At 36.1% G+C, this 24,320-nt stretch overlaps 1 protein-coding gene across 3 annotated transcripts in view; it reads right to left on the bottom strand.

The window, feature by feature from the left end:
- The window catches only part of NTRK3 (neurotrophic receptor tyrosine kinase 3), a 451,535-nt gene that overhangs the window by 168,429 nt on the left and 258,786 nt on the right, over positions 1-24,320 (bottom strand). For all 3 annotated transcript variants that reach the window (XM_003755530.4, XM_012542269.3, XM_023497019.2), the window contains exon 12: positions 8,035-8,223. In XM_003755530.4, coding sequence (XP_003755578.1) covers positions 8,035-8,223 — 189 coding nt within the window. The remainder of the gene's footprint in view (positions 1-8,034; positions 8,224-24,320) is intronic.

Consider the following 24,320-nt stretch of genomic DNA (forward strand, 5'->3'; position numbering starts at 1 on the left):
TTAGTGGCAGAAGAACTGAAACTATAACCTTAGACTCCCAGAATCAGAGTTAGAAGGAACCTTAAAAGTCATTGAGTCTAACACCTTCCTTTGACAAATGAGGAAACTGAGACCTAGAAAATTTAAGTGATTTGCCTGAAACTACATTGGTACTAAGTGGCAAACATGGGGATTTGAACCCAACTCTTCTTACTTCAAAGCCTACCAATTCCTTTTACCCTGTACCCTGCACTCAGTAAGTACCATGCTGCCTCAGGCCTGGGAAATGTCTTTGAGCTCCAGCTTCATAGCACAAGATTTGATGTAATAGTTGCCAAGGCACTACCTCCTGGAGGCTAATATTCTTCCAACAATGCATAGTCAATGCATTTTTTAAAAATCTCTTAAAGCTTAGAGTTCACCAAGTCTATGACAATAGTAACTTAGTCTTGACGTTGTCTAAACCTGAAAATAAGAAAAAATAAAGGTTGGTAGGGAGAGATAATTGTACCCTGCCCAAACTTCTCATACTGCTAAAAGATTTCATCTCAGAGAGAAGATGTACAGTACCCATTAGGCATGAATGAATACAAATTAAATATTCTCCTCACTACTGGTGATAGTTACTATATAATTTCTACTGGGATTTCCTAAAATGCAGTTCGGACAATATCAGTTTTGCATTCAATAACCTGCAGTGGCTCCCTATCAATTCTAGACACAGACTCATCTATTTGGCATTTAAAATTCTTCATATCTTGAATCCTTAAATATTATTAATTTGTTGCCCTCTGAGGTTACATTGTATCTTCATTATTTATATACACATCCACACATATGTTGTTTCTCCATATGAATTGTTTCCTGCATTTGAGTGCAGATATTTTGTTGGTGTCTTTGTACCTACCTTCAGTGTCTACCTCAAGTGGTACATAGTGGGCACTTAATAAATGTTTGATTGAATTCATAAAAAACTATCTAAGGTACAAATAACTTCTAAGTGGTCTATAAATGTAAGTTATTATTATTGCTCCTGTTATTATCTTAGACTCAAAAGAATGAACCTGTAACGAAAGAATTTTAAGTTCCATGACATGAAAAGGAAGAGAGATATCCCATTTTCCTGAGATCACAAACTATAAGCAACCACTTATTCAAGAGGAATTGAGAATATCCATGTATTTATATAAAAAAGATTAAAGAACACAATCTCATAATCTCTGAATTTATATACTGGTTACATTTTTCTCACTCCTCAGACCCAGCCAAACCCAAATCTTCGAGGCAACAATTCAGAACCAATGTCCTTTCTGTACTGTCCTCTTCTTATTTTCCTTCCTCAGCTTCAATTTGCCCAAATAGGGAAAATTCCAGCCTGAACTATAAGTACCAGGGGCCCAAGTCTTTAGCTAGAGAGATATCCAGTTTGTGCTGCTGTGGAATCAGCAGCTGCTGTAGGGAGGGGTCACAGCATCAGAGACAAGGGAGAGAGTTTTCCATATTTCATCAGGGTCCATTATGCTGAACTAAGTGGCTGGGAATAAACATTCGTCATTACCCCATACTAAGTGATGTTTGTTAGTATAAAGGGTGACAGAAATCTATATCATGCCAATGTACTATTAATACGGCATTAAGCATATAGACTCCTAGTTCCCCACTGTGGCTGGAAAAGTGGTATTAATAATTCCTCTTTCAGAAAAGGCAAGATCCAAGGACAACTGAGTTTCTTGACACAGGGAAAAGCCTGGAAGAAGGAGGAAAGAGATTCTGTCTTCAGAAATGCAAGTCCTGGTCATAAAACTATTTTATGAATATTATAAGTCCCAGGATCTTTAATATCCCCATCATGGTTTAGGGAGGTTGATGATAGAGATCAGAAGATTTGGCCAGGGCAGAGGAGAGAGTTGGGGGGCATTGAAGATAGAAAGTGAGTAAAGATTAAGAAAACAAAGTCATGTGCAAGAAGTGTCCTACTGAAACTTCTAGAGAATAGCATTTCAACAAAAATGATAATTCTGAAGTCAAGGAGGAGGAAAAAAAGACTTGGAAAAGGCAATTGAATTGTGAAATTTCAAGAGTAGCAATAGTATGAATATGGAATCAATTTGTTTTTTCCTTTTAAAACATTAACATTTCCCTGTCTCTCTAGGCCTCCCTATTAGGGAGTGGCTAGCTATTTCTCTTCTCTATAACATTTCCAGGGCAGTTATGTAGAGAAATGATTAGAGCACCAGTCCTGGAATCAGGCAGACTCAACTCTGAGTTTAAATCCAGCCTCTAACACCAGTTGTATGACCTTAGGCAATCAATTAAGACTGTTTGCCTCAGTTTCTAATCTATTAAATGATCTGGAGAAGGAAATAGCAAACCACTCCAGTATCTTTACCAAGAAAATCCCAAATGGGGTCATATAAAGTCCAACATGCCTAAATAACAAATGATAGCATTTCCAGAGGAACAACGTGAATGCGGTGTAGTGGGGCAATATCCCAATAATGAGTGGCACTTTCCATTTATTCATTCATGGTTATTAAGCACCTTTTATACTTATAGTTCTATGCTATAGGTTATGGGGTACAGTCAGCCAGTTAGTCAACAAGAATTTATTAACTGATTATCATGTGCCAGGCACAATATTAAGTATCAAGAATGGATTAAAAAAAAGGGGGAAAAATAGTTCCTGGCCTCAAGAAGCTTATAGTCTAGTAGGAGATATAAAGTAGAAAATTTATGCAAAAAGATTCCTGTCAATAAGAAACCTAAATCAAAATAAATACATATGAAGTAAGAGTAAAAAAACAAAAATCTACATGAGGTCACAGAACAATATATGATTATATGATAAATAAGTGATACATACAATATGTTTCATGAGTTTCATGGGGAGGAATAAGTAGGGGTGTCCAGAAAAGTCTTCAATGAAAAAAAAATATGAGTTGACCCTTAAAGGATAGACATGATTTGGAAAGGTAGAAAGGGGGAGTTTTACAAAATGGGAAAGCAAGCAGTTGGAAAATATATAACTGTACTCTAGGAAAGAAATCACAATAGGTGATATAAATTTTGAAACTAGCCTTAGAGAAGAAGGCTTAAGTCATGGCACAACCTACAATCAGTGATTTGGAATACAAAGAAAAATCATTTTAATAATACAGAAATTCTAACAAAGGAAAGGTAAATATGTTACAAAGGCCAAGAGAGAAGAAAATTTTAAGGAGTTGAATAGCCAAAAGTATTGAACAATATACAGATTTCAAAGAGAATGAGAATTAAGAAAAGGTATTAAATTTGACAGATCAACAACAATGACGAAAAAGCAAATTTAGACAAATATCAAGATTATAAATGAGATGACAAGGGTTCAAGGAGGAAAACAGAAGTAACAAGTGTTGTCTATGTACTTCAAAAAAGTAAAAATTAATTGAAAATAGAAATAAGACAGAATCTTTAGAGGGGAAGAACATCAAGAGTCTTAGTGGGCAGGAAGGATAGTAAGGCCTAAGCATTCTTAAAGAAAGAAAAATAGGAACCAAGAGAAAAAGAGAGGTTCAAGTTCCTATAAAGCTGCAACTAGGTGGCAAAATGAAAAGAGTCTTGAACCAAAAGTCAGGAAGAGATGAGTTTAATGTGAATTCAGACAGTATCTATATATGTGTGGCCTTGAACAAATCACTTAACTGCTGTCTACTTCACTTCCCTCATCTATAAAATGGGTAATGATATCCGTTCTCTTAGGTTTGTTGGGAGAATAAAACGAAATATTTGTAAATTGTTTTGCAAATCTTAAGATGCTATATAAATGGTAGCTATTATTATTATTTAAAAGTGATAAGGAAATAGAATTAGCCTTGAAAAGAGGGAGAGCACTTTTTTCTCAGAGGCAGGAAAGAAAGATGAGAAGAAAAAATGCAGAGAAAAAAATAGTTTGAAACTAAAAGAAGTAAGTATTAAGGAACCCACAACAGATAGTCTCTATTCTCTCAACAAAACCCAAGATATCTTCTGAAAAATCAAACTTGAAGAGATCAAATTTGAGGGCTTAAGACATGTAAAGCTTTGGAATAATCACTATAGAGAGTATACCCTAGAAATTAGAAAATGTTGAATAAAAGGACTGTTAAGCAGCAATAAAAGCTACCATGATAGGAGGAGATATCTCATGTGGAAATTGCTAGAAATGGTGTTTTTCCTACACACATAATCTAGACCAAAAATCTATTGCTTTGCCCTATAAAAACCAACCATTTTCCTTTAACTTAAATTTGTATAGTTATGTTACATTTAACATTAAAGAATTAAATATTCTGCTTAGCCCTAAAATGTAAAAATAGGGTCAAGGATTGTAATTGATGGAGAAGCAGATTTTAGCTCAATATAAGGAGAACTTTTCTAACAAGTTAGAATTGAAAGGTATTAAGATCTGTATTGCTGAAGGTCCTTCAGACAAAAGCTGAGTGACTATTTCAGGTGATATGGTAGAAAAGATTCATATTTCAGATAGGAATTATATTAGATGACTTCCATGGCCCATTCCAAATGTAAAATTTCTTTATTCTTTCATTAGAACTCTAACCTAGTACAGGATTTGAGGAGAAGAAACAGGGAAGGAAACCCCGAGTTGCCAGTCATATACTTTGATCTGGACATACAAAACAAATCTATATCCTATTCCAAAGTATGAAAATACTTCTTCACAAATAACTGGGTATGCTGAAATAAACAGAGATCGAAATATATGAATCAAATTAAGGACTTAGGAAGTGAGAGACAGACAAAATATCAAGTAAACAAATCACACCAGAAAGATATTTAATGTAATCTATTCAACAGACATTTTGTCAGATGTCAGTATGTGCAAGATCATTTATAATAAAAACATAGATAAAGCAAAGAACTTTGGTCCTACACCCAGCCAACAGTGAGACTATTCAGCTGCTATGGCTTCAGGAAATAATGAAGCTTGGCACAGGGACCCTCTTTTCTCTTCCATTCCTTCCAGAGTCACAATGTTCAGCCTAATTTTAGCTCCTTGAGGGCAGGGACTGGGTCTTATCTAAAGAGATAATGTGTATGAAATGTTTTCAAGAATAAAGTGTTATATAGATGTAAGCTATTACCATTATTATTATTGTTGTCATTATTATTCATCTTTGTATTCCCCAGTGCCTCACAGAATGTCTTGCCCATAATATGTTGATTAAATTGATATGTTTGTTGAATCATATTGTGAGACCCCTGGGGATCCACAAAATGAGCATTCCTCCCCTCTTACCCGCCTCTCTTTCCCTCACCACTCCTCCAAAAGGAGGAATTGTAGTCTGGTTTGTAACATCACAAAATGTACTTTGCTGATTTATCTGCCAAGAAGCATTTGGATTTAATTATTTATGATAGTGTCTCATTGCACCCTAGGATGTGTCTTGGAGTCTGTTCTCAGAGACTGATCAAGTCTTTGTAATCAGAGCCCTTGATGCTGTCTCAGCTAGTAAATCTCTACTGAGAAGTGGGGTGCTCCCATCAGTGTGCCTCTGAATCATCCAGAGGATTAACAGAGGGAAGAGGATTAGTCAAGTCTGGATACATTGCTCCTGTATGTTGCTTTTCATACCACACATGTTTTCTGGGAAAAACTGGGAATTATCCTGTGTCCTTTCACAGGACAAAATAAAAGGGTCCTTTTCAAGGATCTTTCTTCAATAGCTAGGTTATTCTATAAACTACAATCATATTATTCTACCCTTCTGATAAGGTTTTCCTCTACTAGCTTTTAAACCTCCCTCAGGCTCAAAATCTATTTTTCCCCAGATGAGCATCAATGCCAATTTGACATTCTGAGTCTTCCTGCAATTAATTCAGGAGGTATCTGATAAGAAAAAAAAATCAATATAAACAGATCCCCAGTTCTCCTAAAATCAAGAAGCTGCAGGGATGGTATTATATCTATGGTCCTCTATATATCGATAGAATAGTAGAGAGAGCACCAGATTTGGAATCAGAAGACCTGGGTTCAAATGTTACATCTACCACTAACTAGTTTTATGATCTTTGAGAAATTACTTCACTTTTCTATGTCTCAGTTTCTACATCTGTTAAGATGAGAGTAGTTAGACTGGAGTACTTTGAGGTTCTCAATCAGCTCTATAATCCTTTGACTGATTGGCAAGAAACATACAGGCCAATGATCCCTATCAGGTCCTCCTTTCACTCCTACTCATTGGTATATAACCAGCCTTAGGGTATAATGTGCACACTGCATAAAGAGACTGTTTCACCACTATTGTTTAATACATTGTAAATAAGAGTCAGATTATTCTGCCCCTGGATCACAGAGGCTTAGCTAACGTGAACATCTCCAATCCAGTGGCTCTCAAATCCCTAATCAAAGACAGCTGTCTCCCCAGAAGGCTTCTGATCATTAGTCCTAGAATGCAACATGGTACTAATAGCTCCATGACAAAACTACTCTCCCCTTCACAACCAAGAAGCACCAGGAATTATCTAGAACAATCCCGGAATCTAGAGAGGGTTTTGAGTCAAAGCAATGCCATTATTTTCACATGTTCATGCCTACAATACGAGTTCTTTCTATCTCTTCTCCCACCCTTCCCTCCACTTGCCATTGATACAGTTATTACTCTGAATTTAAGTCTCTTTCCTAGAACTAGAAGATCACAAGTGTTTCAGTAGCATCAGTTTGGGGATGCAGATATCTACTGCCTGAATGATTCCATTTCTTGGTCTCTTTCAACTACCTCACTGTAAACCTTATCAGTAGGAAAAAAAATTTAGGGAAGGAGTTGTGTCATAACCTATTGTGACCCCAAAATGATGGTCATTGGCAGTATTGAATAAACCTCCTTTCCTGAATCAGTTTGGCTAAGGTGTAAGAGAAATTAAATGGATTTCCAAGAAAGAATAAAAATCATTGACTGCTGTGATATATCTTCACTCTCAAATAGTTGAAAAACAGATGGATAGTCTTGAGTTTGTGGAGAGGGGCAATGAAGGAGAGTTTATTTCACCTCTCTGGGTCTCAGTTTCTTCATCTATAAATGAGGCATTTAGATTAAACTTTCTTCTAACGCCAAGATTTTAGTATCTACATATGGCTGAGTAACAACTAAGAAGCCTCAGATGTTTGGGCTATCCAACCAAATATCCAGTCCCTCCTCCTGCAAAACCATGAAGGTTTAGTTCTTCTGGGCACAGAGTGGGTCTGGAGAGGAGATGCAGTCATGTGGGACAAGTACTGCCTTAAGAAAGGATCCATGTAGACAAGTCCAAGTGTCCAAGAAAGGGACCAACAAGGAGCAGAAAGGCAAAAAGAAGAGATACAAAGGAATGAGAAGGAAGTGAGTCATCTAAACTAAATTGGAGAAGTGGCAAAGGGACTCTAGGAATTCTGGGAGTCCTTCTCTACCCATGTGCATAGCTAGTTTTGTGACAGCACACTCAAAGCCCAGTCTTTGTCCCAAGAGAAGAAGCTAGAGAATGTTTACATTTGTAAAGTTCTTCTTTCCCATTCATTCCTTCTTTACTATAGTCACAGGTTTTGTAAGAGCCTTGCTTATTCATTACATTGCACTCTGGCTTGCCATAGATCATCTTTTAGTAAAGGCACAGACCAGGTCACAACCAGGATTTGTCTTGTTTATTCTTTCACTTTTCTTGGTCAGACCAGACCCTTTGCCTCTGACCTTTCTTCCCAATCTCCTCTGAATTTTATCTGACTTGGAAAATAAATAGATGACCTTAGGGGAAATCATTCAGTGTACCCTGGGACAGGCAGGAGGGCTGGAGGCTACTGAAAGCAGCAGAAGGTAAGGCCCTCCCTCCACAGTGCTTTGAACCTTGTCTTCCCTGCCAACTCGGAACACAATAGAGATTTTTCCTCATATCTGTTCCAGAGCCAGTCAGGGAGAGCCTATTTGGAAGTGGGCAGGAAGTGGTAGATGGCAGAGAATGAATCCCTAGTGCAAGAATCCCCAGTCTTGGATCTTTGGCCCGACCAGCCCCTCCCTCCAAAGGGGACCCTTCAACTCAAGTACTCACATGTGTCTGGCTTGTGGCAGTTGTGTCCCTGTCGGAAATATTGAGGGTTCTCAATGACAGGGATTCGCGTCATACCAATCACCACTGTGTCCGGCCCGGCGTCCAGCGACGAGGGTGTGGTGATACCATGGTTTATGTGGTGGAGTGGGCTGGCTGAATCCTCCTCACCACTGATTACGGCCACAGGACCTGCTCAAATCACAACACAGAGAAAGCCATGTCATCAATCAAGGTTTGGCCTCTGACTCCAGACCCATACCCATATCTGGTATATTTCTCTTCTTCCGCCCAGTACCAAGTCTCTAGAATAATAATAGTTAAGACTTACATGGGGGTTTATGGTTTTGAAGACACTCTACTTGTTATTTCATTTGATGGTTACCCTGGGAGGTAGGTACAATTATTATCCCCAGTTTACAGGAAATTGTGGTTTAAAAAGATTAAGTGACTTGCCCAAGATCATACAGAATTCAAACTCAGATCATCCAGTCTCTAAGATTAGCACTGTTCCCACTATACTACTCATTTGCCTGAGAACAGAGATCAATGAGAAAAGCTTCTATGGATCCCTAGATGTTCCTCATAATGGCTCAAACTGAGAGACAAAATCAGAGAATCAAGGAAGTCTATGTCACAGCAGGAAAAGAAAAATAATTACCAGAATCATCAAATTATATTACATTAAAAAGAAACAGCATGGGCATGAAATACTGAAAAGTGTAACTCACTTCCCTAATAATCTATTTTATTATTCACAATAGAAAAAAGCACTCTCCAGTTGATAAAAGTAAACAATCATGATAGAAATAAATGGAGGGGGGAAGAGGAGTGTAACAGACTTATTGACTGATTCAGATACCAAAATCATAGTTCTCATAGGATCAGATATTTATACTGGGAAAGGACTTTAAAAACCATCAGATCCAACCCCCTTATCTTAAAAAATGAGTAAACTGAAGTAGAGAGGTGAAGTGTCTTGTCCAGGCTAACATAGCTATAAGTGATTATTTGAATCTAGATTTCCCCCAGTATGCCTTCCATTTTTCTGTGCTGTCTCTCTATTTTTAAAAAGAGTCATATATTTAATCCAAATCAAAGACAGGACCCTGAAGATAAATGCAAAAGAGCAATATAGTCCTGTAATGGGAGTGTCAGGAATACTAAAAGAAAGAATGAATTTGTGTTAACTACAAAGGACTTTACTGGGGTGAATATTTTCATAATACCCATAAAGAAGGCAGAACTATTCAATTCCCATTTTGCTTACATTTTCTCTCCTAAGAAATATGATAATAAGACACAACTAGGTAATTAGTTTATTGAAAAGAAGATAAGTTGGAAAATCTTAGAAGAGTACCTAATTGTCCTTTAAGAGTTTGTCACCTAGCATTGATAAACTATATCCATGGGTACTGAGAAAAATTGTAGATGTAGATATAATTGTTGAGCCACTTTTGGTGTGTGTGTGTGTGTGTGTGTAAGATAGACCAGTTCCTGGCAAGATAATAAAACATTATTAAAAAGATCCATCACTGATAGATTAATTAATAAGATGGCTTATAAATACTGGGCAAGGGAAATAGTGATCATTATACTTCAGAATGAGTTAATCAGGAACAAATCATACCAGACTAACCTTATTTCAATTTTTTGACAATGTTATTGGAGAAGTTGAATTAATGTCATATTCTAGTTCATTCTATATTTTTCATTATAAACTTTTTAATACTATTTCATTTTTCCTAATTACATATTAAACAAATTTTAATATTTTTTTTAATTTTAAGTGAGAAAACATGGAGCTGTGTGACTTAGATAGCAGCATAGTTGAATGAATTCACTGGCTTAAATGACTGGACTTTAAAAAAAAAAAAAGCATGTTTATATGATTGATTTCAACATGCTTAGAAGTTTCTAGTAGAGTCCTTCAGGGCTCTGTCCTTAACCCTATTCAGTTCAATATTTTTAATTAGTGATTTGAATGAACACTTAAATAGCACAATTATATCAAATTTGCAGATGACAAGAATCTAAAAGAGATAGTTAATAGTGTTATATGAAAAAAAAACTAGAATTCAAGAAAATCTCAACAAGCTAGAATGATGGCCCAAAGCTAATGAATGAAACTTAATAGTATTAAAAAATAAAATATTCTGGAAAGAGCACCAGAATAGGAGTCAGGAAACTTGATTTCCCATCCAAATCCAGCTGCTTATTTCCTATGAGATTGGCAGACCATTTAACTTCTCTGAGTCAGTTTCTTCCTTTATAAAATAGAGGGTAATCATATCTGCCCTGGCTTAACTCACAGGCAATTTGTAAGGGTTAATTGATATATTAGAAAGAATTTTTTTAAAATCTATACAAGTATAAATATCACTATTATTTGTTTATTTACAATGTATGCTTCTGCTTCTTCCAAAAAGGATTTGAAACAAGTTTTAATACATCTCCATGAGATTTTTCTAATTGGAGGGTGGGGAAGGTAGAGAAATGCACAAAGCACATTTTAAAGTTGCATGTGATTTGTATCTCATTTGCATATTGTTTATGTTTGTATGAACTATGCAATTTATTCTCAGTCAATCTTCCTTGTTCCTTCCTTCTTTCCATACATATTTATCCAGCAACTATTATGTGCTAAGCACTGTGCTCCTGCTTTGGAGGAAACAAAGACAAATAATTTTCAAGTTAAAATATTATCATCACTATGTTGAAGGCTGTCATTTCTTAATTTTTTTCTCCTCTGTTTTTCCTCACCTGCCCATAATCATTCATCTAGATCCCTAAACTACAAATGTATAACCCAATGGAAAGAGACAGATAAAAACAAGAGAGACAAGTGAAGGGAAATGATAAGGGCCATCAAAATCACTTGTCAGGATTTTGTAGAGAGATTTAATTCATCAGGCAGAGATTTGAGTTAGACCCTGTAAGGTTCCATAAAACTCTAAAATCCTATAACTCTATGAAAATATCATCAAGCCTCCAATGGCCTAATGAAAAATAGTAGACAAAAGCCTGTTGTAAACCTTGATGCACCAACTCAAATTTCCCAGACGGCCTTAGGTAACACTATAAACTTGTCCATTCCTATGTCCTAACTCTCACCCCCAATTCATGAAGGAGGTTTAGATGAAGATGGATGAGGGGAATTAAAAGGTTGTCCAAAAGAACTCTTATAAGATTAATTATCAGAATATTATATACAACCCAACAGTGCTGTTGATAGTATAATTTTTTGATAGACATGTGTGGCAGTACTGTAAATTGTATCAGCTGGAACTGTTTGTAGCTCAGTGAACCTCAGTTAAAAATGGCTGCTGCATTAAACACATGGACATCAGCATACATGCATTTAGTTTTTATACTCAAAAAATGTTTCCAATACAGAATCCATTGCCAACATGTCAAAGGTAATGGTAAAATGGTTCCAATGGACAAAATGGTAGGAAACATTTCAAGGAAGTAGGAAAGATACCTGTAAAGCCACAATAAAAGGAAGACCAGCAAATACAACTTAATGGTCCTTTATTTTACTCAACAAGCATCAGAGAGTTTGAACCTGCCCATGACAAATGTTTTGTCTGAGATTATGTGAAACAGCTGCAATATATTGTTGCCTAAATGCTTTTAATAATTTTTTTGCTCAGCAATAAAATCAGTTTCTTAGAAATCCACTGCAAACTTTGTCCCTTCAACAATATTCTTAGAAAATGCTCAGGCCCAGTGAGTGAGAAGAGAGTGCTCCTGAAAGTCTAGTAGTAGGGACATGCCATTGATTTGGTTCAGTTTACTTTCAATCCTGTCTGAATACAGCAGTATGGGTTAAATGACATCTGAAGGTCTCCTTTAGTCCTGTTTCTATAATAAGCATCTCTGGAGGGATTCTCTATGAGTAGTGAATGTATTTCTGTTTTCCTATAGACATTCACTCCTTCCTAGTTTTTCCTTTTATCCATTCCCATCCTCTCTCTCTGGGATAAATAAAATCTTTAGATTTGAGCAACAACAGTCTAGTCTTCTAGAGAAACAAGCCTGTCTCATTTCCTCCTTCAATTATCTCACATCAGTTCAATTTGACAGACAGGAGTACTTTTGTATATACAGCACAATGGCAGGCACTGGGAAAAACAAAAAAGTTTAGCTAAGAAATGGTGATGTAGATGATGTGAATGAGGATCGTGTAGTCCCAGGCTTCATAGAATACATTAACTAGTAGACTGATTTGTGGGATCCTAATGCAAGTAACTGAGACACAGAATATCACAATCCCAAAATACATAATGAGGAATTATAACCTAGATAGTTAAGTGACTTGCCACATAGCAAGCTAGTAATAGAACTAGAACTAATTAGAAGTCACAGATACTAAGTGACAGAACCCAGCTTAGTTAAATTCTACTTTCTCCATGAGGCCTGTGCCAAGTCTTAGACTTCTTCCTTATCTCCTAATATTAATCAATATAGAACTAATCAATATAGAAGACACTCAATATAACCTTCACAGAATTACAAATCTAAGACATGGAAGAATCTTCAGAGGCCAATTGGTCCAACCTGTAGCTGAACAAGTATTCCTTATCCAATATCACCCAAAGTTGATCACCCATTAGAGTTTGACGGACTTCAAATGAAGAGAAAATGGAACCTACTACCTCCCAAGGCAACCGATTCTACTTTGGGACAGCAGCTATAATTGCTAGGAAATCGATTTCACTTCTTTATAAAGCTAAAATCTGACTCTCTGAAACTTAAACCCACCATTATTCTTGGTTCTGGCTTTTAAGGTCAAGCAGAACAAATCTAGTCCTTGGTTCATACAACAGCCCTCCAAACATATGAAAACAACTACCATGGCCTCTTTAAGTCTTCCCTTTGGCAAGCTAAATAACTTCACTTTTTTCCTTTGATCCCCATGTGGCTTGTTCCCCAGTCATCCCATCATTATTTTTGGCTTCTTCTGGACTGCCTGCAACTCATCTGTCTTTCCTATATTGGGATATTTAGGATAAAAAGCAAAACTCTATACATAGTCTAGTATTGGGAAAACTTTACACATAGTCTGATAGATACATAAAGCACAGCAGAGTATAAATATTACTTTTCTCATACTGAACACTATGTCTCTTTTAGTGCATCCTAGGATAAAGATAACTTTCTTTGGCTGCCATTTTACATGACTGAGAGATCAAGTGTTGACATTTTGTGACCTACTAAAACCCCCAGATTCTTTCAAACCAGCTGTTGTCTCACCCTATCTCCTTCATCCTATATTAATGAAGCTGATTTTGTCAACTCAATTGGAAAATTGAATATGTATTTATATTGCATTTCATACTACCCAATTCCCCTCATCATACTTACCTAACAAAATCTTTTTTGGTCCAGACTCTTTCATTAAACATGTTAGATATCCCTCCAAGCATAATATTAGTGGAAATTTTGGCAAATCTTTTAGGTTTAACTTAAGTCGTTGATAAAAGCTATGAATAACACTGGACCTTGGACTGATCTCTGGAGAACTATGTTAAAGACTTCCCTCAAAGTCAGCATCTAATAGTTAAAGGCTACCTTTTAGGTGATGTTATTAAATCAATTCCAAATTCATATTAATAATTTATATATCTTTTATTAATATACAGTATGTGATATAGTCTTATCTTTTGCTGAAATCTTATTTCAACAGCCTCCCCATCATTAACCAGTTTAATTCACTATTGAAAGAAAAAAAAAGGAAGTCAAGATAGCCTGGCATGACCTGTTCTTAATTTTTAAAAAATTTATCCTGGTTTTTAGTGATTCTTGCTTCCCTTTCTAAGCATTTACAAACTTAAGATGTTCTGGAATATTATCAGAACTAGTCTATAATTTGCAAAATTCATCCTGGTTTTTATTAATGAGATCAAATATTTGCCATTTTCTAGTCCTGCAAAAAGTTAAACCAACAAGCATTCATTAAGTGCTTACTATATGCTAGGTACTAAGAATCTGAATACAAGCAAAAATAAAGACGGCCATGCCCCAACCCCAAAGAGCTTTCCTTATAATGGAGAAGACAATGCAGGAAAAAAACTGGAAAGAGGGGAGAAAAGTTACTGGTGGGATGAGAGCAGTGACACAAGAGTACAGAGAAGTACAATGAGGGTAAGAAATGAAGAAATGACTAGTCTAATGTTCTCATTAAATGGTGGTTCTAAAAGAAGCCCTCCATCCTCCTAAAGGGAGGGACCCCAGGAGCAGAGGATACTTCTGAAGAGTGCCTTCTAGGGCTTCATTCTAGAATAAGAGGTACAAGGATTTTCCTATTTTTCAAATCTTTCAAAGCTCACTCTTGGTAAAATTTTAAAAGTCCCACAGCTCAGTCAACTCCTTACACCCTCATTTCACCTGTTTTGTTTTTTTGAAATAAAATATACTCTTTCCAAGCCAAATGACAGTCATGAGTCCCATCTTACAAGTCACAATGAAATCTATGAAGTCAAATCTGCTTCTTGAAGTCCACTTCCATATATTAATTATTCTTGTATCTATATATAAATATATGAGGTCCTTTGGTCTATCGCTCTTTCTTTTCTCAGATATTATCTCTTGGAAATTATTGGTCCTCTCTTATGCTGTTCTTCATATTATACATATTTCTCTGACAGTAGTAGACTTATCAGAGTTATGTGGACAGTTTTCTTTTTCAATTTAAATCCCACCCAATTAAATTTTCAAGTCTCCAAGCAAATATGATTTTTTTTCAGCCCTTGTTAGGTATAGTCAATCATTTGCCAAGACAATATCCAGAAAAATACTTTTCTCAGGCACTAACTTCTCAGTCAGCTATTCACTTACCAAATCTGTCTTTCACTTTGGAAACCCCTACTTTCAAATAGTGGCAGTGATGAAACACCACCTGTGTCCCTCAATATATCAATTTTTTTCCAGGACTTCATCATTTTTAACCAAGTTTTCTAACTTCCCTCTGGTGGTATCATTTATCCCCACATGAATCACTAGCAGTGGACAAAAGTTGTCAATTTTGACAGTTCTTGAGGGGAAGGAAGAGGTCTGGCATATCCCTAATACATGCCCTAGAAAAATAATCCCTCTTTACATTATTTATATTAGAGTTCTCTGTCTCAGATCTAGGATTGATTACAACTCCTTAGGAAGGGGGAAGAATAGTGAGTGGTTGACATTGGTCTCTAAATGTACAATGTTTCCATTGATGAACTGAATAGATATAAAAGGGCTGTCTGGACTTTCCAGTGACAATGAAAGACTTAGAAGCAATTAAGCCAGAGAATATAGGCACATTCCTACCCAGGAAGCATCTCCACAATCATTGGAAGTAAAAAGTATGTGACATGGGGCTTGTGAGAAAACCTTACCTTGACTTGAATGAGATTTAGAGTTCATTTTATTCCAAGTTCACACCTGCCCCTTGTGAAAGATACTTTACCAATCTCATAATTTAGTGCTATCTACAATAGCTAGAATTTGCCCCCCAGAAATGAGGAAGGGGCTGGTAATTCCATTAATGGATCTTTAGACATACTGAATCTACTAGATGTCATGGTGCCTCCCAATATGATGAATATTTTCCCTAAACATTTCCCCTCTGAACAGAGATGCTCAATTCACTTTCCACTAATCAGTAGATCTTCCTATACACACTCTCATTTAATAGTGAAATTCCCATTCACCTCAAAGGCAGAGAACCTAGTAATTTACTGGGACTCCACAACGACCACAGAGCTAAAGCAATGCCTTCATGCATGTGGACCACTTTTCTTTCCTCTCTTCTTCTTTTCTCTTTCACTACATTTTGAAGCATCTCTCATAGCTAAACAAAAACAAAACTCTTAATGAAGCACGAAGGCCCTGAAGGGGGAAGCACTTCTTCTTCCTATCTTAATAAACAGAGCACAGAATCTTATTAAGATACTGAAGGAGCAAAGAAAAATGGAGAAAACCTCAGATGTCTAGGGAGTTGTCTTCTATTTTGTTGAAGCTGCCAGAGGCTAAGCAGGTCAAAAAAATGAGTAAAGCCGCCTGTATCTGAGTTCCCAACATACATAGAAACCATCTTTTACCTGCTCCTACTTCTGTCCTGTCACTAATCCATTTCTAATTGCATAATTATTTTATTATGTAGCTCTAATAAACAAAAAGAAATAGAAAAACACTACCTTGAAGGCTTTTTACTAAGTTCAAGCTTTTGAAAAAGCACTGCAAGGGGACACAGCTCTCTTCACATTAATCTTTTTTCCAACCTGTTGGGTTTTGTTGTGTTATTTTGAGACATGCAGTGGTCTTTGTTCTTCCACACATAGAATAATGGATAAATTGGGTAATTAAGGAAAGCCTGATGTCTCCAACAAGTGTTTATTTGTCTTTCTTTCCCACAGCAGGATGAACCACACAAAATCTCCATGGTCTCATGCCTTTCTTTCCTGGGTTTTTTTTGTTGTTTGTTTCAGAGGAGACATTCAAAGATCACACATTGTAGGATTCCTCTTTGAGTTCTTTTCTTAAACATATTAAATAAAAATGATAAGAAGAACTGATCAAGATTTTCTTTGTCAAGGAGAATTCAAATTGGATATCACTGAACCACAGTAGTTTTAATTAGAGACATGGGCTCCTCAAAGCTCAAAGTAAGAACAGCTAAAATGCCCTTCCAGATCCTACAAAAGGCCTGTATCAATTGACCATGGGTAAATCTAATGGAGTCCAAGACAGAAGATGTGAATGACAAAGGAGAGCACTCAACCAATGGCAGCTTCCCAAATAAAATAATTTATACCTCAGAGCCAAGTTTGTACTGTTGCAAAAGCATCTACCCAGTACCCTAGACACAGAGACACCTTTTGCATTAGAAATGAGCTACAAGAGTCTTGAACTCCATTTCTCTCCCCTTCTGTATGCCAGTATATGGAATATTGCTGTAACAGAGATGATATGCCTAACAACATTGGAGATGGCACAAAGCTGATGCTTTAGACATTAGACAGAAGAGTCAGAATACAAATCAAATCTAAGACCCGCTGGGCCAGATTTAATATGATGAATTGTAATCAAAATAACCATAAAGCTTCACACTCATATTCTAAATCTTCAAATTCTCAAATATAAGAAGGAAAATGCATAAGCAGTAGAAGTTAGTCTGAAAAGAATCTGAGGGTTTTAGAAGTATGTAAACTTAACATTTATAGTACAACATGTCATCCAAGAAGGATAACCCCAATCTAAGTTGCATTAAGAGAGGCAAAACACCTAAAAAGGAGGAGTTGACATTCCCTCAGTATTCTGACAGAGTTAGACCACATTGTGGATATTGTAAAGACACTGACAATGAAAGCTCCTTGAGGAAAAGAAATATTTAATTTTTTTTTAATCTTTATGTCTCTAGCATCTAGCATAATGTCTGGCATTTGGGAAGTTCTTAATAAATGTTAGTTGATTGATTTATTAATTAGCTAATTGAAGAGATTAAAGGACAAAAGAGAGTCTTGTGTTGGCATAGTGTATAGAGTACTGGACCTGGAATCAGAAAGACCTAATATTCAATTCAGCCCCAGAAATTTACTAGATGTTTAACTGTGGATAAATCAATTAACTGTTGTTTGTCCCAATTTCCCCATCTATAAAATGGAGAGAATAATAGCACTTATCTCTTAGAGCTGTTTTGAAGATGAAAACAAATATATGTCAAGTACTTTGCAAATCTAAAAGTACTATATAAATGTTAGCTATCATTATGGTTACCATTAATTTGTTACTATTAATTATTAATAATTATAACAGCATTTTTATAATTTATAAAGTTGGCAGAGTGCTTGACAAATATTTCTTTTCATCTTCACAAAAGCTCTGGGAGGTAGCTGCTATTATTGTTAATAATTATGCATAATAATAATATAATTGATTGAAGAAAGTAAGGATGTTTAACCTAGAGAAAACCATATTTATGATTGTAATAATGAAGGGGGATTAGACTTGTTAAGCTATGCTACAAAAAACAAAATTAGAAATAATGAATATGTTGAAAATGGCAAATTTATGATTTCTAAAAAGAAAATTTTCTTAACTATTCAAGTTATCCAAATATGGAGCAGACTGCCTCTGGAAATGAGCTCCCCAACTTTGTAAATCTTAAAGCAAAGGGCTGGATGAACCCTTGCCTGATATGTTATAATGTAGAATTTTTATTTACAAGTGGGTTAGAATAAATGACCACTAAGACCCCTTCCAGTTCTGAAACTCTGTGTGTGTGTGTGTGTGTGTGTGTGTGTGTGTATGTGTGTGTACATACTCTGGAAATTCTATACATTAACCTGATATTATGGAAATTTGTTTGTCATTCCAACTCTACCAAAATTTTAACCTTTGTGGACTTCAATATTTTATACTCTGTGAGGTAAAGGATCTCAAAATTCCCTTGAAATCAACTATGTTTGCTGACCTCCATGATCCTAGAATATTTTAAGAAATGAAGGACAAAACAGTAAGCTCAATGAGGGCAAGAACATTTCATCAGTCTTTGTATTTGTTCCCAGTGGAATTCTCTGAACAAAGTACTGAATAAATGATTGTTGAATTGAATATATCAAATTATCCTGAAAGGCAAAAAGTTAAATATCTTCAAAGTTACAACAGGAAACTTAAACCTCCACTGATTGACCAAATCAGGATAATCACTAAAGAAAGCTCATCTATAGACAATTCCCTATTACACAAATCTTGGTTTGGCTGTAAAGACAAGGATCACTCCTGTAAACATCACAGAACTGAAGGCCAAAATGGATCTCAAGAAATCCCTTGCTCTAGAAAACCACCTCCATGCTCTATCCGGCAGGCAGTGAACCAGCCCTCTCCTTTCAGGAAGGAGAGTACACAAGGAGAGTACATTTCTGGATTTGACAAATTCACGGTTGTATAAGAAGCTTTGATTCAGACAACATATTATAAGACACACACTCAAGCACACCCTGAGCAAACATACACAGCAAACATGAAACTGAAAAGCCCATAACATTGTGATTTAGCTCAAAATATCTCTTTTTCACAGCCTGACTGAAAGCTGTGTTAATCCTTAATTCCTCAAAGTGCTAGGTCAAGACCACCAATTGGTGAAAGAGTCTCCTAAATCTTATAGTTCATTTAGAGCAGTATAGAGTATAAAAACAAACCTGAATGTGCTTTGTGTTTCCTTAATGTCTCCAAAAGAAAAGGACAATCCCGACCTTCAGATTAAAGAAATAGTTTAAAAATCCCAACCTTTTCCCACTGATAAAAATCAAACACTGTCTCATCCCTGGGGGCGAGCTTCACACCAACAAAGCTGGAATGAGAACTCATAAAACAGAGTAAGTGAAAGCACAACAAATACAATTAAAAACCCGGCAGTGCTCAGAGAGGGATTCCATTTACTGTCTCATAAAAAGAGCTTTGTCCTCAGAGGCAAACAAAAGGAAATCAATTTCTTAATTTTTATTGGCAGGTGTGGGCCATGGGCCAAGCATGTACGTGCTGTGCTCACAAGTTGGGAATGGGGAGCCTGGGAACCAACACTTGGCTGCCTCTATTTTCCTAAGGCTGACCTTACTAGTTTTTTGCTATCTTGACATGGCACTGCCATCATGGCACTATAGACCCTCAATTTGTTTGATTTTTCTCTTTCATTGCTTAAAATATAAGGTCTTCTTTTCTGGCTGAATAACATAAACAATATAAATTTAGGATTTACCTTTATTAGATACTGGGACTTTTCAAACTTACTGGTATGTTTTAACTCAGCCTTGGTCATAGAATGGCACAGTGGAGTTGCTGCATGGCCCTATGGGGCTGCTGCATGGCCCTAAGAGGTACATTACTAATCAACAGAAGGACAGGCAAATAGGTCAGGACCCCACCCTTTTTGCAGTAGCCAATCATGGGGACTGTCTTCAACAAAGCCATGCTTACCCTTAACCTATTATTCTTCAAAACTCCACTACTCCCTTTGTTCTTCTGCCTTTGTGTAAGTCCCCCATCCCAGTCATCAGTCTTTTAGGGCAGTTAGAAAGATTTCTACAGCAGCTATACAACATGGAGTAAATTTTCACCACTACCATCACCTCCCAGCATAACCACTCTGTTTTTTAGCTGTAAAAGGGAAAACTTGGGCCCTATACTTCTGATAAGTCAACCCTACCGCCACTTTTTTTATTTCCAATTGTACAAACTGAACTGCACAGTAATACATGTATATAATTCAAAACTAAATAACTAAACTTCATAAATGTGCTTTTTTTTAATTTATAGGAATAAAAGATGCAAAAGTTTGAAGAGTACTGATTTGGAGAGTAAGATTTCTGAACCTGTGAGATTTCACTGTAAAGAAGATGACATTCCTTATGAGACATCAGAAAAATACCCTGGTTAAAGATCAAGGTTTTTAACTTTTGTGTCATGGATCATGTTGGCAGAATGGTAATGAAAGTGTGTTGATCACCTAGTCTCACACTTCTAATTTATAACTGAAGAAACTGAGGTTCAGACTTGGGAAGAACTTGTCTCAGATTCACCTAGATAGTGATTAGAAGAGCTGAGATTCAAGCACATATTTATTCATTCTGAAGCTCTTGACACTTGGTTATATTTCCTTTCAAGGTATGTATGTGTGTGTTTGTATAGAGGGGTGCCTGTGTACTCAAGTGGGGAGAGATAAGATGGAAGAAAGGAGAAGAGAGGAAGAGGAAGGAAGATGCTATTACCATTCCTTTGGATATATGATAATTATAATACAAAAAAAGAAGAGAAGGGGAAGGGAATAAACATTTATATAGTGACTTTATAGGTGCAAGAGATAGCTAAGTGGCAAAGTGGATAAGACATTGGGTCTGGAGTCAAGAATACAAATTTAGTGTCATACACTTATTAGTTGGATAACCCTGGGCAAATCACTTAACTCAGTTTGCCTTAGTTCCTCACCTGTAAATGAGATGAAGAAAGAAATGGCAAATTACTGCAGTGCCTTTACTAAGAAAATTCTAAATTGGACATAAGTAAAATAATGAACAATACACAGTAATACTGTGTGCAAAATGGCTTGGTGACTGATCCAAGGTAACATAACATGACTGACTTTGAGATAACTCTATGACTCAAATTTCGAAATTCATTAATTCCATCTACTCTTCTAGCCAATATCTGTGTTATACAAACATGAAGGAGTGATAGAAGGGAGAGTGGCATAATAAGAACATCACTGAATTGAAAATTTGAGGACCAGAATTCAAATCCCCTTTCTCAGGTAACATAACTTCTCAATCTCCTCAATTGAAAGTGCTGCAAAGTTATATGACCTCTCAATCTATAAGCCTACATCCTTCTTATTTTTAATTTTCCTGAGTGACTAGTCAATCTCTATTTGCCTCAGTTTCTTCAATTGTAAAATATGGGTAACAATCTACATCTACATCACAGGGCTATGGTAAGATCCTATGGCAAGAATCAAATAAGATATTTGTAAAGTGCTTAGTACTGTGCTGGCACATAGTAGGTACTTCCTACACATTGTTCCTTCCCCTTCCTCTACTGTCCAAACTGCATTAAGTAATACTGACACCAAATCCATCTGTGGAACGTGAGCACCAAAAATCTGATGCCAAAGACTAAATTTGTTCAGTTTCACATAGACCTTGAGTTAGTAACCAAGCATAAATGCTTATTCCCTCCTGCTCCCCTTCTATTAGTATTGTAATTATCTCCTCTATCCAAAGGAATAGTAATAGCATCTTCCTTCCTCTTTCTCTCTTCTTTGTTCTGTCTTCCCTCTGCCCACTTGAGTACACAGTCATCCTCCTACACACACACACACACGTGCACACACACACACACACACACACACACACACACACCTTGAAAGGAAGTATGACCAAATGTTGAGAGCCCCAGAGTGAATAAATATAGGTTTGAATTTCAGCACTTCTATTCACTATCTAGATGACCTGAGGCAGTGTACTCCTGGGGTACATTCAAAATTAGATCTCTTTATAATACAGACATATCTATATCAATGGGAAAAAGTAAAGAAAGCAAAAAAAGAGCCATGATCATAGAACTATAGAGTAAAAATCAAAAGGACCCTTAGAGATCATCACATCCAAATTCTTCATTTTCAAGATGAAGAAACTGAGACTCAGTGAAATTATAATTTCCAAGAATCAAAGAGCTAATATCTGAGGTAGAATTTGAACTCAGGTGTTCCTGAGATTATAAGCCTTTTTCTCTCTATATGCACTCTACAGTCGCTCAAAAGTACATGAAAATGAATAAACCCAGCCTTTTCAGGGGATTAAGAAGTCTTATTGAATTATTAGCTACTTCTCTATTTTAAAAAATCCAGAAGGCATTTTGTGGGCAATGAATATTTCCTATTCACTTCCAAAAAAAATTGATAGCTTTATAACATTTTAAAGTTTAGGGTACAAATGTGATAATATTTGTAAATACTTTACACAGCACCTGGAACACATTAAGCACTATAAATGCTTCTTCCTTTCTTCTCCCTCTCTTCTCTTCCCTTTCCATTGTTTCCCTTTTTTTTCCTCATTTCCTCCTCTTTCCTCCCTTTCCTTCCTTTTCCATAATATACCTGAACTTATTTGAGTTTTACAATCCTATTAAGATAGGTCAATGCATACCTATTTCTTCATGTCACCCACAGAGAAAACAACTTTATTTTATTCACTATAGTGTTTGCCTCATAAGACTACTTACTAACAGTAATATGTCTTTATAAAGAATAAACTTCATAGCACGGAGCCCTAGAACACTCAGATCTAAAGCAAAAAAGCTTACAGTAACAATACAAAAAAAAATTAAAGTTTCCCAAACTGATAATGAGTTTTCAGTTACAGAACAACACATGAAAACAATCCTAGAAGACTTGTTTTATGTCATTCTGAATCCCTGAGCTCATCCACAAGAATAGAATTTTAAGTCTTCACAAACTCAACCCATTAGATCTTTCCTTTCTTCTGAACCAATGAAAACAATTCTGGATGTGTTCCTTAAAGTTGTGCTTGACAAAGTCTCATCTGCTTCCTTATTTAGTCAAAAAGATTTTTTCCTTTTTTTTCCCTTTTTGAGGCATCTAGGTGGCATATTGTAGACACCAGAAAGCAGAAGTTAGAGTTAGGAAGACCTGAATTCAAATCTTGCCTAAGATGCTTATTACCTGTGTGACCTTGAGCAAATCATTTAACTTCTGACTGCATCACTTTTTTCCCTCTGTTAAATGTAGATAATAATAGTATCTATATTACAGAATTGTTGTGAGGATCAAATGAATTAATAAACATAAAGCACTTTATAATCTTCAAGGGCCAAATGAATGCTAGTTAACACTATAATGCACAGTATACAGGCAGGTTATGTTTACTCCCTGGAAACCTCTGTTCTTTGCCAGGAATCCTAAGAAAGGCAATGAAAAGCAGTGGTGGTGGGGAAGACAGAGAGGAAGAGGCTAAATCTCCACAGATTCAACTATAATCATAAACATAACATCATAATCCAAAATATAAAAGCATATGAATTCTCTGATGCTTAATCTGATATTAAATATTATTAAGCATCTACTATGTGCTACAGTGTTCTATATTATGGGGATGCAAAAACAGGGGAGAAAAACAGACCCTGCTCTCAATGAGCTCTATCAATTCCTATCTAACTGGGGAGACAATATGAAAACTATACAAATACGATTGAGATGAGATAAACTGAAGATAATACACAGAAGAAGGTACTAGTATTAAGCAGAAGGTGGCACTTAGTTGGGATTTGAAGGAATTTGGTGAAATCAAGAGGTGGAGACAAGGAGGCAGAAAATTGTAGACATGGAGGACAGCTGATGAGAATAGTACTGCCAGGAAGTAATAGATAGAGCAACATTTTCAAAGCCAACAAGAATATTCTGGGAAAAGGGATGCCCTGATTTCCTCAGCAAACTCTAGTGGCTGATTATTTGAAAGTTGTAAGAAAGGGTGGGTTTATGGACTTAGACTGTGAGTCTCCTACCATGGTTAAAAAACAAAAACAACACCATTTATAAAATGAAAAATCAACACACATAATAGAAGTTTCAGGATAAATGCAGTTAAAGAAGAAAGCACATATCAGAAAATGGCATGCTGAGCCCAATGTCAACTCTATTAGAAGCCACAAAAAAAGGAATCAGTCAACAAGCATTTATTAAGTGACTAATGTGAATTAGAAATAATAATAGTAATAACAATAATAATAATTCA

The sequence above is a fragment of the Sarcophilus harrisii genome, chromosome 2 (assembly GCF_902635505.1).
Source record: "Sarcophilus harrisii chromosome 2, mSarHar1.11, whole genome shotgun sequence".
Classification (NCBI taxonomy): Eukaryota; Metazoa; Chordata; class Mammalia; order Dasyuromorphia; family Dasyuridae; genus Sarcophilus; species Sarcophilus harrisii.